At 42.6% G+C, this 17,142-nt stretch overlaps 1 protein-coding gene and 1 long non-coding RNA gene across 2 annotated transcripts in view; one reads left to right on the forward strand and one right to left on the reverse strand.

The window, feature by feature from the left end:
* Nucleotides 1-3,097, forward strand: part of LOC143106699 (sphingomyelin phosphodiesterase 4-like) — a 91,151-nt gene extending 88,054 nt beyond the window's left edge. Inside the window, exons 16-17 of the mRNA XM_076271121.1 lie at nt 426-554; nt 2,257-3,097. Of these exons, the coding sequence (XP_076127236.1) occupies nt 426-554; nt 2,257-2,733 (606 nt within the window). The 3' untranslated portion in view covers nt 2,734-3,097. The remainder of the gene's footprint in view (nt 1-425; nt 555-2,256) is intronic.
* Nucleotides 3,098-8,689: 5,592 nt separating this feature from the next.
* LOC143106342 (uncharacterized) lies at nt 8,690-9,085 on the reverse strand. The gene is made up of 2 exons (XR_012983662.1): nt 9,022-9,085; nt 8,690-8,777 (listed from the first exon to the last, which is right to left on the reverse strand). It is a non-coding gene; the product is annotated as an uncharacterized LOC143106342 (long non-coding RNA).
* Between the last annotated feature and the right edge of the window lie 8,057 nt (nt 9,086-17,142).

Below are 17,142 nucleotides of genomic sequence, written 5' to 3' on the forward strand. Positions count from 1 at the left end.
TGATTTCTAAGGGACCATAACCAGAGGTTAAATGCAACTGAAGTTGGTAGATTAAACTCTTAGTGGAAATTCCTGGTGAATATTTCCGTGTCAGCAAATATTTTAAAAGACAATTCTTAATTTTTTTTAAATAAAAAATACACATCTATGTTATTTAATACTGACACAGTCAATGCAGCCATTGTGTGTGTACACTAGTGCCTTCTCAGACTTCTGTCTGTTATTGAATAAAGCCCACTGCATAGACTAATGATTGCGTTGTTTTATTATAAACAGACCAAGCATTTCAATATGAAATTTTCCTTACACTTTAGTAGATTTATATTGTACATTGACATTTGACACTAGACATAATATATTGCAGGGATGACAGATTGTCGTCCTCTATTCTGTGCTTCAAATGGGCCTTCTTATGTATCCTACAGATTATTAACGAGGTGCGCAGGGTCAGGGTGCAGTATGGAGGAGACCCTGACCTTCAGCCTGTCAGAAGCTATGAGAGCACTCTTCTGGTGAAGCTTATGGCCTGGATTACCTCACATATCAACAAACAGGTGAGAAGTCTACATGTAGGCCTAGCAATTTACAAGGTTTAAGAAGTAATTCACAGGCCTTCTCTTAGTCCTTGGTTAAAGTTGTGTAATCTGTAATCAATCCTCATCAAAAACATTTTGCCAGAATCAAAGTATCCCTTTAACACTCAATGAAACATTTACACCCTCACTGCCATTGTCCATTTTATTTTGGAAAAACTCCATAATACCCTGCCTTTTCTCTCAATGCCAATAAATAAAATCATTGTTCATGTTCATGCGGGATCAAATGACCAGACCCACTCAGAGCACATCAAATAAGATTTTAAAGGGATATTCCACCATTTGGGGAATTACACTCATTTTCCACCTCCCCTTGAGTTAAACAATTGATTTTTACCTTTCTTCAGTTCATCCAGACATTCTTTAAGTCTGGCGATACCACTTTTAGCTCCAGCCTAGCATAGATCATTGAATCGGATTAGACCATTAGCATCTCGCCTGCTAGCATCACGTTTAAAAATGACTAAGATTTCCGGTAATTTTCCTATTTAAAACTTGTCTCCTCTCAAGTTAGAAGGTGTACTGGTTAGCGCTTCGGACTTGTAACCGGAGGGTTGCCGGTTCGAGCCCCGACTAGTAGGCACGGCTGAAGTGCCCTTGAGCAAGGCACCCAACCCCTCACTGCTCCCCGAGCGCCGCTGTTGTTGCAGGCAGCTCACTGCGCCGGGATTAGTGTGCTTCACCTCACTGTGTGTTCACTGTGTGCTGAGTGTGTTTCACTAATTCACGGATTGGGATAAATGCAGAGACCAAATTTCCCTCACGGGATCAAAAGAGTATATATACTTATACTTACTTATATAAGACCAACCGAAAATGAAATGTGGCGATTTTCTAGGCTAACTTGACATGAAACTATACTCTCATTCCAGCGTAATAAACCATGGGGGCAGCAGCACAATGATATCATGCAGCACCTGAAAATAGTCCCCGTAGGCTAACTTCCAGTAACAAGGTTGAGCTGCAGCAGACGAATTGGTTAGTGACTGGATTATTACACCTGAATGAGAGTATAGCTCCATGTCAAATCAGCCTAGAAAATCACCACATTTCATTTTCCATTGGTCAACAGAGTTCATGGGCCTACACTTGTCTTTGGTCTGTGGATCACGGTGGTTTCATTGATAACTTTGATCACCTCTGGGAACATCTGTCTTTTTATGGCAAAAATGGGATCCACCCATGTGTTCTGCGTACACAAATACTGGAAACATACAACGGTAGAACTTTATAATAACTATATTATTGCCATTGGCAACTATACCTCAGTGATGAACCAGTAAAGGTGGAAAATCCACACACTCAGATCTGTGCAATAGTTTTTTTTTTTTTTTTTAAATCTGCAAGCTTTCGGTCATAGACCTTCCTCAGGCAGAGTAGTTCATACACAATCAAGTGAAAAGACCACATCAATCCTACAGTATACTTAAATCCCTGTACTGGCTTCCAGTAACTGAGTTGATTGCTGCTTGTCTATGAATCTCTAAATTCAGTTCAGCTCTGGAAAGAACTTCCTAAAGAGAAAAGTGCTACAAGTTTAAAGAGTTAGGACCAAACTATTTACCATTTTACCAAAGGTTTAAAGCACATTGAATTGCCTTTGTGGACAGAATGTATTATATAAATAAGATTGCTTTACCTTGCCTTGTCATTCTACTAGTTTGGGAGCCAGATGGTGGTCCTGTGTTCACGGCAAGACCTGGTGGGTAGCATTTGTCGACACCTGTTACTCTGCCCGCTTGACGAAAGCGAAAGGATCCGGAAGAGCCTAGTGGCGGTGAGGCCGCGCCAAGTGCAGCGACAGCATCAGCAGGTGCCACGCGTCAGCCTGCGTGTGTTGGCCAGCTACCGCACGCTACTCTCCCTGCTGCTGGTGTACGTCCTGGGCTGTGCGCTCTGCTCGAGCCCCCTGCTCCTCTGCGGCCTGGTAGTGATGCTGCTGACTGTGCTGGATCCCCTGAGTCCCAGATTGTCCCGCTGGAGCAGGAAGTACAAACGCGTGCTCCAGGTGGTGCCACGACTGACTACGGGTTTGATACTGGTGCGTCAACCTCGCGATCGTGTGACAAGAGGAGAATCATTTCAAATGAGGGAAGCAACAATGAACCAAGAACATTATTTTGTTGTAGATAAATAAAATTATTTTTTAATTAATTGACTATGCGTTGGGATTGGAGGACCATTGTCCTGACCAACAGGTGCTCAGCGGACTATTATTCACTGTCTACAGGAAAACATAGAAAGGCATATAGTAACAGGGGTAACAGAGGGTAACAGAAGTAAACAGGAGGGGGCAGTAAACTGCATAGACCACTAGAACCACTGGACATAGCCTGTCAAATTAAAAAACATCTTTGTATTATGATAAAAACGTAAAAATCACAACCTCTTACATTAACTCATTGAGTGCCAAAAACGTAATATTACGTTTTTCCTTCCCATGCGTTGAGTGCCAAAAACGTAATATTACGTTTTTAGCTTTTTTTTTTTTAATTACAAAACTAGACACTCTAACACACCTTATATGTGATTTTGGGAACTCTATGATTAATGGAAATGAAATATATGACGATCGAAAACTCATGAAAACGCACAATCTGGACATTTTATCTGGACATTTATCATAACTCGGCTGCCGCTTTGGGTCGAATCAGTGACGCATGCACGTCAGGTCAAAACCAGGCCATTTTCGTGGGTCTATCACTAGGTGGCAGTCTCGCCAGGTCTCGCTGATCACTTCCCGGAAAGTTTACACAAGTAAGTAACAGGCAACACTTCATATTTCATGAAAGACGTTATATCTCCATTGCTAGAAAAAAACAGCGATTTTGAAAACTAGCCACTGTTTAGCTTGAGATTTCTCAGGAACAGAGGCGTGTAGAAATACACGGTTTGCACCCACCGAGAGCTTAAAGTCTCACCTTTTAAACGAGCCATTGTATGTGTTCATAGCTATAACACAGAATATGCTGTGGCTGTACAAAAATCATCAACAATGGTCTAGATTGCTGGCACTCTAGGACAAAGCTCCCGAAAACAGCTTGGCATTCAATGAGTTAAGCCGCGTTCATCTCTGAAGACCTGCTGGGACTTTTTAACTTTTTTTTTTTTTGGCAAATGCAACATTACAGTGTATACTCATCCAGTGGTGTCCCAATACATGTATTATATAATTAACTTGCTATTTGTGTCTTACTGGATTGAAATAAACTTAAAAGATGTGTTCACTACCATGCATCGCAAGGTAAATGTGTCCCTCTGATTCTTTAACAATCTAACAATCACTTTCCGGTGGCGCTGCTCTGCTGGCGACCTGGGCGTGAGTGCCGACGCTGTAAACCTTGTCGTTTGTTTTATTTGTTGCGAGCATGAGTGATTGTCTAACCTGTCTGCGAAAATAAACCCCTTACATATGCTTCTTTCGCTTGTATCAAGGAAGCAGGCACAAAATTGTTGTCGGAAGGCCTGCTTGCAAGCCAGATCGACCCGACGGATCGACAGTGGATGAGCCATGAAGCCCCTTACACCTGTTCTACTGCTGCTTCTGCTGGTGGCGAGCGAACTCCTTTGCAAGAATTTGCTGCCACAAACTTCTCCCGATGGCAACAATCCGGGCCTACAGTATGTCTACTCGAGGGAACTCCTGCTGTCTCTCAGGCACAACGGCGCCATGGCTCCAAACCACCTGCCGGAGGAGGTCAGGAGGAAGACGGGTGCCGATCGACAACAGAGGCGAAAAAGAGGCAGACGCGGGGGAGTTAGGCTGCGACTCCGACGCAGGGGTAATAAACCGCCGCTTCCTTCCATCATACTGAGCAACGTCAGATCCCTGTGTAACAAAATGGACGAGTTAGGCCTACGGCTGGTCAGCCTTCACTGCTACGAGTACGAGGCAAGTTTAATGATTTTAACCGAGTCATGGCTAAGGAAGGATATACCGGACTCTCTACTACAACTGGAAGGCTTCAGCTGCGTGCGGGCGGACAGGGAGGCATCATCAGGAAAGAAAAGAGGTGGGGGTATTTGTATATTTGTAAAAGACAGTTGGTGCAGTCAAATCTCGATAAGAGAGACTGAGTGTGATCCAGACATAGAGCTACTCTGTTTATCGTTACGCCCATTCTATTTACCTAGAGAGTTTGGCAATGTTATTATATGTGCAGCCTATGTTCCTCCGAGTGGAAATGCTGCCACAGCCGCAAGTTGTCTGGCGGACTGTGTGCACAACCAACTCCAACGCTGTAGAATGTTATATCTGCATTGCATTGCTGAGCTTTGTTTGGCCCAATGAGCCACGTAGTCACGTGAGCAGGAGACCCCTGTTAGTTAGTTGGCTAGCGATGTTGGAACTGGTAACATGTACTAGCTGTGCAATGTTAAATAAAACTTCAAAAGAAAGCCTCCGTCTGAGCTATTCTACATGGTGTCAGAAGTAAAACGTCGTTAGTGGAACGTTTGAATTGGGCCATATATATATATTTGATGTTGAGTGAGACCAAAAGTAAAAGACATGGCTGATGGATTTCGGCGCCCAGATCCGCTGGTGTTCGATGACAAAATCGCGGATAACTGGCGGGTATTCGAACAGGAATATGACATCTTCATAGCTGCAGCTCACGGTGACAAGCCAGATCGGATGAAAGCCTACATACTCCTCAATCTAGCGGGAAGCGAGGCTATCGAGAGAGAACGCACTTTCACCTATGCTGTGGCTCAGCTAGACGATGATGGCAACGTAGTCCGCCCAGCTGAATCGCGGGAGAATCCAGAGTGTTTGAAACGAAAGTTCAGGACATCTGCAATCCACAAACGAACATCACGATGGAGAGACATTCTTTCAACACAAGGAACCAAAAACCTGGTGAGACTGTAGAGTCAGTCGCTTTCGCTTAGAAATAAAGCGAAAAACGTGTGATTTTGGAGCACTGCAGGATGAACTAATTAGAGACAGGCTAGTCTGTGGCATCAACTCTGATAGAGTGAGGAAGATACTGCTACGAGAGTGTGAGCTAACGTTGGCAAAAGCTATCAGGATATGCCAGATTAACGAGCTGACCGAACAGCATACCAGAACACTAGCGGCTATTCCGCGCACCTCAACAATGAGCGTGGATGCGGTGCACCGAGACAAGAGAGGATACAGGCCTGGCCATAAGCAACAGAAAGATCAAGGTGCATCAGAAAACATCATAAGCTGCAGGAACTGTGGCCATGAACACCCCGCGAAAAAAGAACTTTGCCTCGCATATGGTAAACAATGCCATCACTGCAACAAATTGAACCATTTCCGTAGCCACTGCAGATCTGCATTTAAAAGCAAACAGCACAAGTCTGTGCACCAGGTTGCTCAAACCAACTCAGATAGCTGCAGTGAGGACTCTGAGTCATTTGACATTGATGGACTGTCACTCGTAGATAGCAGCGAAATAAATGCTTTAAATGAAAATAACAGGAATATCAAAGAAGAATTGAACTGCAGTGTAAACGTCAATGGAAAAAAACTCAAACTGAAAATCGATACTGGCGCAAAGTGCAACGTCATCTCATTGGACACACTCAAGCAGGTCAGAAATGGAGAAAAAGTTGACAATAATAGGAGGGTGAAGCTGGTGGCATATGGACGTACAGTGATAAACACTGAAGGGACTGTGCTGCTAAAATGTCAGCTGAGCAACCATAGATTCTACAGCCTACAATTCCATGTGGTAAACAGAAATGTCCAGACACTACTAGGGCTGCCGGCTTGTCTAGAAATGAATCTGATGACACTGAAAGATGAAGTTTTTCATGTAGACCTGAAAGAAAGACAAAACTCACAGCACAAGTGGTTTCATGAGTATGCCGACCTGTTCAGTGACGAAGTTGGCTCCCTTCCAGTTACATACCACATGAAGTTGGATCCAAATGTCACTCCTGTCGTCCGGCCGCCTCGTCGCATTCCAGTAGCAATGATGGACAAGGTGAAGACAGAGTTGTAGACCATGGTGAAATCGGGAGTCATCACACCCATCTCTGAGCCCACAGAATGGGTGTCCTCAATGGTAGCCACACACAAAAAAGACACTGACAAGATACGGTTGTGCATTGACCCAAGGGACCTAAATGAAGCAATAATGCGCCCTCACCATCCAATGCGCACGGTCGAGGAAGTGGCTGCCCAAATGTCGGGTAAAACAGTGTTTTCAGTGCTCGATGCCAAGAGTTCATTCTGGCAAATCAAACTAGATAGAAATTCCTCGTTTCTCACCACTTTTGCCACTCCATTTGGGCGTTTTCGCTATCTACGGATGCCATATGGCATCAGTGCCGCCTCAGAGGTCTTTCAGAGATCTATGGAGCAGATATTTGTGGGCCTCCCGTGTGCCATAATTGTCGATGACATAATCTTTGGTGGAAGAGACCTCAAAGAGCACGACGAGAATGTGCGGAAAGTGCTAGACAGGGCACGTAAGGTCCGGCTGAGGCTGAATCCAGAAAAATGCAAATTTCAGCTGAAGGAGGTCAGCTACGTTGGACACGTCTTCACTGAACAGGGGCTCAAGCCTGACCCAGCAAAGATTCAGGCGATCGCTGACATCCCGCCACCTGAGGACAAAGCTGCAATACAACGTTTCCTTGGAATGAACTATCTTGGAAAGATATCCCTACATCAGCTCCTGCACAAGGACATAGCATGGTGTTGGTCAGAGCAACAACAAGAGGCATTCGACACACTGAAGCAGTGTGTGGTATCACCACCTGTGCTGTCATACTACAATGTGCACAAACCAGTCACTCTCACATGTGACGCCTCACAATACGGCCTTGGCAGTGCGTGCCTCCAGAATGGCAGTCCTGTGGCCTATGCCTCTCGTACCCTCACAGAAACGGAGCAAAGGTACGCACAAATAGAAAAAGAACTGCTTGCCGCGGTGTTTGCCTGTTTTAAATTTTATGATTACATATATGGTAAACCAGTTATCATTGAGACAGACCATCAACCCTTGGTCTCAATCCTGAAAAAGCCTCTCCACACAGCACCAGCACGCCTGCAACGAATGATTTTGAAGCTCCACAAGTTCAATCTGACGTTGATCTACAAGAAAGGCAAAGAGCTCTACCTGGCAGACACGCTGTCACGTGCACCAAGAGAGACCACAGCACAACACCTCACAGAGCAGGAAGACTTCGAGGTGATGGCAGTACAGCGCATCTCATCCTCTCGCCAAGATGAGCTACGCAACCACACAATGGAAGATGTGTCTTTACAAACCCTGACCAACATCATCAGACATGGATGGCCAGAACGACTGAGCAGTGTACCAGCTATAGTGAAGCAGTTCTTCCCATTCCAAGATGAGCTTTCCGTGGAAGATGGAATAATAATGAAAGGGACAAGAGCAGTCATTCCACAAATGCTGCACAAAGAATACCTCACACTGCTACACAAAGGCCATCCTGGTGCAGAGGCCACCAAGCGACGAGCACGCAATGTGGTGTTTTGGACGACAATGACAAAAGACATTGATAACTTTGTACAGTCATGTAGTACATGCAATGCCTTGAAACCTCATCAGCCAAAGGAGCCATTGCAACTACATGCAGTCTCAGCCCAGATAGCAAACATACACTGGGACGGAACTGGGCCACACCTACCTCAACGTCCGGCACGGATCTGCATAATGGACCTGATCCGGCGTCCAAACGCACATCGGTCCAAAATTGGTCTGGATCCGTTTGACGGATCTGGTGCCAATAAGGGCTAAGACTGGCCCAGTTCCATATGGTAGTCTGTGTTACTGACGTGTTCCAGATCTGCTTATCATATACGGGTCCGCTTATTGTGTGTGGTACGAACCCGTTTATCAGACATCAGCTGGCTTTATTTGACATGTGAAATGTGATTGGTAATTAGGCCTAATTATCCTGAAAAATCTGTTTGCTACACATTTGCTAACAGGTTCGTTATAGGTTCACCCAGGCTAAAGTTCGTAACGTTTTCCCAACAGCTCAACTGATAAACATAAGCTAGGCTACAAACAAGAGGGGGGTAAAAAAAAACTTTACACATAAGTGTCTAATTAATTTTTTATTCAACAACCTGGCTGTAGAAGTGCAATCCCAGACAAAGTTTAAGTCGTGTTAATTCCACTGTTCCCATCGATATTCAGGCTGTCTTCCTCAGTCATCTCCATGGTCAATCTGAAACAACACAAAATTAACATTAGCCATTTATTTCTTTTTGAAAATAGATAGTCACAATTGCACTCGTTTTTTATCATCAGTGATCCTGTTAGCGTTATCAATGTTTTTTCCAAAATAGTTATTGTGATGGCTAAGGTAGTAGGCTAGCCCATATTGCTGGAAAGTATAACCTTAAAGTTATCAATCGCTCGGTTGCTTGTTGTTGTCTCTGAATAAAACAGATAAAAAGCAGATAACCTACCTTGAAAAGTTGGGCTGTCCTAGTCCAACCCCAGGCTGGCAAATCATGTATAGTGAGCAAACCAAAGATCCTTGATTAACGTTACTGCTTGGACTTCTGCATGCGTGGAAAGAATATGGGGTTGTCTCATAGCACTGTTAGATCTGACACAAACAACAATTGACTACTTTTACCACTGCTAGGTAATAATAAAAATAATGAAACGAACATATGATCAATATTGAGCCAACTATATCTTCTTTTCCAGCCTTACTGTAGAAATGAAGTGGCCATGGGAACATAGTGCACCCCCATGGTTTCTACATTTGTGCCATTCCAAAATACCTTTTTTTTTCTTTAGCAGCCAGTTGACAATGAAGTAGGGAAAGGACAGTCAATTTAGCAGAATCAGCACCTTAATTAATATCATTACCACCTGGGTCTGCTGTGAAAAAATGGTCCTTCGGTTCATATCCGTATCACAGGTTTGGGCCAAATCAGTGTTTTGTATTTTAAAAGCATCTCCTGACTTCCAGTTGAGTTGCGGAAATTGGACCTGGGACAAATCTGTAAACCGGTGATAAAACAGCATTGCTAGCAGAGCTGAAACCTCTATCAGGAGCAGACCTGGCCCACAGTCAGATACCGTATGTCCGCTACAGGCGGATCTAAAGGCTTTTATGCGGATCCGGCCCAAAGGAAATTGCTATCTGGGAGAGCTCCCCTGGTCAACAGTGGCAACATATCTATTTGAATGGAACAGCCATCACTACCTTGTCCTAGTTGACTCATATTCAGGATGGTTTGAGATGGACCAACTAAAGAACATTACGTCACAGTGTGTGATTAACAAGCTGAAACGGCATTTTTCTGTTCATGGAATTCCCCACAAGCTATTATCTGACTGTGGCACACAGTTCACGAGTCAGACCTTTTGTGACTTTGCCAAAGACTGGGATTTCACTCACGTCACTAGCAGTCCAGAATACCATCAAGCAGATGGACTGGCAGAACGAGCAGTGCGAAGCGCAAAGCGCCTGTTGGAAACATCTAAAAGAGATGGGACCGACCTGCTACTGAATCTGCTAAGTGTCAGAAATGTGCCAAGAGATGGCACCCTAGGCTCCCCTGCGCAAAGATTGATGTCCAGGGTGACTCGCACAAACCTACCAGTCAGCAAACACCTGTTGAAGCCAAAGCCATTGAACACTGGAACAGTCCACAATCATCTGTCAAAGAAGAGAGAGAACCAAAAAAAATTCTACAATCGTGGCAGCCAACCTCTCCACTCCGCAACTCCCAGGTGGTCCGACTGCAAACAGAGAAAGGACATGACAAAATAGGCATTGTAAAAAGGGGTGCCGCTGAACCAAGATCTTACCTGGTCGAGTCGGAGGGTAGAGAGTACCGCAGGAATCAACGCCATCTGCTGCCTGTAGCAGAACAACACCCTCAGGCCGTAGAGATTAATCCATCTTAATCAGCAGATCCAGCATCCGACAATGAAAACATCTGGAGTCCACCCAGTGTCCCATTGTCTCCAGAGACACTGCCCTCCACGCACAATGAGCACTCACCTGGCCACTCCGGTGAGACCCTCATCCAAACACCTACCGAGTGCTCAACCCCTTGTTCCAGATATGGCAGACCCTTGAAGCCCAACCCCAAGTACAACACTTAATCTAACAGCAGTGTTCTGCATGTGTTTAGTAAAAAAAAGAAAAAAAAAAAAAACACATGTTACCATGCATTGTATGTGATATATGAATGTTTATGCTGTTTCTTAGCACATGTTCACAATGACTTGTCTGGTGTGTACTTGAAGACAGTTGTGATTTCTACAGGTAACTCTTTTAACATAACAGCTGTTTATTCTGAGATTCTTTTAATGCATGTTTCCTGTTATTGGATGTGTTAAACTAAAGAAGGGGGATGTATAATGTTATATCTGCATTGCATTGCTGAGCTTTGATTGGCCCAATGAGCCACGTAGTCACGTGAGCAGGAGACCCCTGTTAGTTAGTTGGCTAGCGATGTTGGAACTGGTAACATGTACTAGCTGTGCAATGTTAAATAAAACTTCAAAAGAAAGCCTCCATCTGAGCTATTCTACAAACGCACTCCGGGGGCACCTGTTTTTATCCTTGGGGATTTTAACCACTGTCGCTTGGAACAATCACTACCAGGATTTTACTAGTATGTCAAATGCAGCAGGAGACACAGTAAAGTCCTGGACAAATGCTATGGAAACATAAAGGAGGCCTATAAAGCCAAAACACTGCCCCCCCTCTCGAACTCGGATCATGCCACTGTTCACCTTAGGCCCACCTATAAAACGGCACTGAAATCCTCCAAACCTCTGGAAAAAACGATGCTTCAGTGGACTGAGAGTAGCATTGAGACTTTAAAAGGATGCTTTTTATGTACGGACTGGGACATCTTTTTAAGTCATGACCTGAATGAGGCAACTGATGTAATTACGGACTACATACATTTTTGTGTGGACAATATTATCCCTAAAAAACATGTTTTGCACTTTCCAAATAATAAGCCATACATCACACAAGATATTAAAGCTTGTATAAATAAAAAAGAAGATGGCATTGGATGAGTGAGCCAAAGCGTTTTATAGCCGACCCAGCCATTGTCCTAATCTAGAAACGGCCCGGTTAGCTTTAGTTTAGCGTAGTCGCTGTAATCCGGAGATGCCAGCTAGCATGTCGTTGCAAAAGTGAATCAAATAACTCAAGATTTTTTATAATTATTTCTCGTAACCTGTACATTCACATCGAGTACAAATATCGATGCAAATTAACACGAAGGGATTTATTAGACCAATTTAGATTTGGAACTATTTTCTGGCATAGCACCGGCAAAGCACCGCTGCCAGGCGCAAAGACATCACGCCTCAACTTCCGGCAATACACCAGCGTGACTGACTACCAAGTTCTCTGCTACTAGGCTGACACTAGGGTGACCACCTGCTAATAAGCCCAAGGGGGGACAAGGGGTATGTTTCTGAGGGACAATGTGGGACACTGCCTGGCGCGGTGATGCCCCCACCTCACGAGCAGACTCACTGATAGTGGTTTACCCATTTCTAGCACATACCACCTTACATGGTATATTAATATGCCCTATTCCCCTAAACATGTGTAATTGCTGATGTATCATGAATAGGCCAACCAATGTGTATTTTTTTTTTCTAAATAAAGATTCATAATACTTTGAACATTCAATGAATTGACAGAAGCACTTCCACTTATGATTTACTTTAGCTATTTCATTTTATTTATTTTTCATTATTTATTCACTTTACATAAATTATATTGTAAAATTGTAGGATTAACAGGAATTATAGTTGCTCAACACCACAGGAACAGTTAAAAAAAAGTCTTAACTCACAACTCCAGAGGTTCACGGAACAAGAAGGGGGAGGAAGGATGGTGAACTTGCGTGTTAGTAATTCAGGCACAGGGGGAAAAAAACTGTTCAGTATTCTGGGTAGCCTAACGTTCACTGTAATGTTGTATGATAAAGCCATATTGAGTTTGAGTTCCTCCGCAATTACTTTGTTGTATGGAATAAAATAACACTGTATTTGAAAATAACAGGCTTTATTTTGTTGTAGGCCTATATGTGCTTTGGGAATATTTCAGCCACCACTTGGCCTAACGTATAGGGCTCTTACAGAGTCAACGCGAGCAACGCGAGCAAGCAACGTTAGCAACGCGAGCGACGTGCTCCCTTTCATAGTTTACACGGTGGACGCAAGCAACGCGGCCGATAAGTGAAATGCAATACGTCGCTCACGCAACAGGGGGTAGCAGTCACTGGTGACTGACATTCTGAGTGATATTCAAGCTGTCTGTAAAAGTTACATCCCAAGAGGCTCTTTTGGAGAGCCACGGATCATATTTAATTTAGAATTCTCAAAAAGACTCCAGTATGACATGGAGACACGTATAAAAAGTAATATCTAGCTTTGTTGGGTGACAAACTATAGACGGGAGGTGAGTGTGATTCGCTGTGCTAGATTGACTGCATGTTACAAGGACACTGGGTCATGTCATGTAAGGAACATGGTACTGTAAATAAACGGAAACGGAATGCTATACACAATGAATAGCATGTAGGCTAACCTACAATGTGGAGCTCCATAGACCGTAAAATAAAGATAAGCTTGCATAATTTTTCCTCTTCTCTGGCCATTGTATTCAAATCTTCTTCTGTAAATATAACATATACTTGACATAATGTACAATACTCGCAGTGTCGCCCCCACCGACAACGCATAGTATTGCATGCGTCAGTGCGTCGCGTATCAAAAACTGGGATGACACATTTTGCTACGCATCGACGCATAATGGCGGCCGAAGCGTAGCGATGCGTAGCCTTGCGGGCGCGTATGCGTAGCGATGCGTTGACTCTGTAAGAGCCCATAGCATCCCACATCCACTCCGGTTTGCGTACCGGGCCGGTGTTCCAGTTTAGATGGTGAGCAGTTTAACTGGTGATATTTGCATAAAATCAGTGAATATTCAACAAGACCCTGCCTACTTCTTAATCTGCTCTGCCTCCGATAGTGCAGGTTTATATTAGGCTACATTTTCACGAAGTGTTTGCAAGTGAGACAATATAATATCGCTGAAAACATCACCAGTGTATGTCTAATACATGTCCGTTTAAGCATTATCCACAAATATGACACATACTGAATGAATGGAAAAAAATCAAACTAGCGATCTAGCTGGGATTCGAACCACGCATGGACAAGAAAGTTGATTGGATTAGCTTCTACATCGTCTATACCACTACACTAAGAGCCACTGAAATCAATGCCAGATTGCTATGTATATATTGAACTGTTAGTCAAAGTTAACACAGGTTAACATAAGTGAGAAATATACGCCCATGTTAACTGGTGCCATCACAATTTAACATGGGCATATGCAAGCCTCAAAACAACAAAATAGGTTCATCTTTGCCTCACATACCAAAACCTAACTGATGTACAACAAAATGGCATGTCACACTAACACTTTATTCCGTTTTGGGGGTTAATAATATGAAATATGTCAGTCATGTGCAAAAATGATCATAACTTAGTGTCATGTCTCGGTGAAGTTATGCTGTGAGTGAGCTGTCTAATGATTTGAAGTGAACACATGAAACTTATTTTCTCCGAGTTAAATATTATTTAATTTGTTGGTCCTAATTTGACGACACAAAATGGTTATCATGGTAGCATATATTACAAAACTTTGATGTAGCTAGAGAGTTTGATGACAGATGTTGCTGTTTCAGATTCCCATGTAGCCTAAATTAGAAAATAGTTTAGCCTACTTACTGCTAGTTCAGCAGCCTGTTGCAAAACATTCACTTAGCCTAGATGTTTGCTATAATGAATATCTTGATCAATTGACAAATAAGCTGTCACAAGACAACATAGACCTACATTCATTTAATAGGAACACCATGCTATTGCATAGATACAAAATAACCAGTGGTGCAATTGGTTAGCAGCATGGACTATTGCTGCTAGCTTGCTATTTTAGTGAGCAGTTCGAGGCCCAAGTGATCTTCATAATTTTTGCTTTCTACACAAAAAACGAGCAACGTCTGATGGGGTCATTTGTTACTGTTTGTGATGCAAAATTACTGAGGCAAAATTAATCTGCATTATTCAAGGCATGCATTCGCTGTGTTTGCTCATGTTATAGGCTATCACCAGTTAACATGGACATCAGGATAGCTAGTAAGCTAGTAGACTAGTCTAATAGACTAATAACAAGTGTTGCTCTCTGTGGTGTAGTGGTGATAGTGCTTACTGCCTAGAACATTTTACATCAGTGAGACTCATGTTCGAAACCCAACAAAACCTTCGCTGATTTACTTTGACACATTTCCTGTTTGCACAACATTTTGTGTGGATGCTTAAGCAGACATGCATTATAGGCTACATAGCGATTCCCGCATGTTTTCGGCAAGATTTTGCTTCATATTCTGTCCTGCACTGCAGGCTTGTGAAATTGTGAATCTCCAGCACTAGAAGGGCGGAAGCAGAGCAAAGCGTTGTTAACAAGTAGGCAGGGTCTTGTTGAATATTCACGGATTTTATGCAAATATCACAAGTTAACCTGCTCACCATCTAAACTGGAACACCGGGCGCAGTACGGAGGATGCGGTTAGGCGTGACCCACCTAATAAACAAACATCTGGAAACCCCGGCAGCATACGCAAGAGTTCTTTTTGCTGATTTTAGCTCTGCTTTTGATACAATACACCCCCTGTTGTTGATTCAGAAACTGATCAAGCTAGAAGTTAGCCCAAACGTTATACGGGGGTTCCACTCATTCTTAACAAATAGATCACAGCAAGTTAGAATAAATAACACGCTTTCTGATGCAAAACATAGTTCGAATTACAGGGGGTACCAAAGAGACAGAAATATCAGTTTGGGGGGGGGGGGGGGTCAGATATTTTTTCTGATATTGTGAAAAAATATCATTACAGTTGGCTACAACACAAGTCAACTCCTATATTTTCACTAGAGAAAATGTAATGTAAAGCGATTTCAGACACCCCTATTATGGACCTTACCATTTTTATCCACCGTGGCGCTAGAAGCAACAGAGATAGAGAACGACTTCAACTTCTCAAGCAAGTGTCAACGTTAGGTAGATTCCTCCAGTAGCTTAAATTCGGTTTGCTGCTGACGTGCATGGGTAAATATAAGTTGCTAGCAGACGTCTAGCTTGTTGAAAATGTGCTATTTTACAACCTTCATGTATTAACGTGTTTTGTTCTTTCATAGCTCATGTCACGTCTTCATACATTTAATTACCGGCTACCTGCTACTCCACTGAGGCTAGTAAAGTAGACCTTGGTTAGATACCAAGGTTAGTTAGCAAGATAATTCTCTATTTAAATAATGTATAATTATTAATTTACATTGTGGTGAGGTAAAATCTATTGTCATTTCCAAGGAGATTAACTCCAGTCCACAGCCTAGGTGTCCATTCTCGTGAAAAAATGATTGTGCCCTTTTGAAATTAGTTTGGCACAGATCCTGTGTTGTTTTTATATTAAGCACAAGAGGGTCTGATGTAGCTACTGTAAGCCTACATAACATCAGTGAAACCTGTGGAAACATAAAAAGAGCCAAGTAGCCTAGGCTAAATAGTACAGCTATTATTTCATATTTTTAGTTCAATAAATGTAGTTTCATCTGAACCCTGATACTATCTTAATGAAACTAGGATTTTATTTTATTCACAGAGACACTATGAGGAAAAGGAAAGTGTATGTGTGCATGTGTATATGTGATTAATTTGTACAGTAGGATACTGTAGTGTTAATGACACAGCTTGTTCTGGTTATCGGATTCTTGTAGGTTACCGCTCTTTAGGCTAGTTTTTCTATGGTAGTATGTTTTTTCATAGTATGCTCCTTAATCACATTAAAGATTGCTCAGGTTTCACATATCTCTAAGCAATTGTGTTGATTTGACACTGACTACCATAGACTATAACGGAAAATTGGTTTCTGTTTATATGAGAGGGTTAGGGTCTTGCCTCCAGGTCTTATGAAATCTAAAAATAAACCAAATCAATATTTCATGAAATAGGCAATAGGCTTGTAAAGGTATTACTTTTACTAGTAATTAGAATGGTATTTCAGTGCACTTAACTTCTAACTTTTAAGAGTTGATCAAAAAAGTTCTCTAGTTTGGATATATAATAACAATGAGATATTCTGTAGACTACTGATTATCAGTTTGTCGCATGTTTAGACCTTGTATGTGTGTTGCACAACACATGTTGCACTTGGCGATCACAATGGGGATTGATATGGTAGTGGACCATGATGGTCATAGAAGAATTGAAGGAGCAGTACCCTCCAATGGGGTAATTCGCACTCTGATGCAAAACCCTGCTGCAGCATAGGGATACCACAAGGGGCAGTGAGTTCACGCTCTATACTAATGATTGCAGAAGCAGAGAAGAAAATAATGATATAATAAAATATTCAGATGACACAATCATTCTTAGTTTATTAAAAACTGGTGACAGTCCAAACGTATTTTAACGAAATCAGCTCCTTTCGGAACTGGTGTGAGAGAAATCATCTTAAACTTAA

This window comes from Alosa pseudoharengus, unplaced genomic scaffold (genome assembly GCF_046254945.1).
Source record: "Alosa pseudoharengus isolate Yale_2024_CS ecotype anadromous, Long Island Sound unplaced genomic scaffold, YU_APseudo_1.1 YU_APseudo_1.1_scf_6, whole genome shotgun sequence".
NCBI lineage: Eukaryota > Metazoa > Chordata > Actinopteri > Clupeiformes > Clupeidae > Alosa > Alosa pseudoharengus.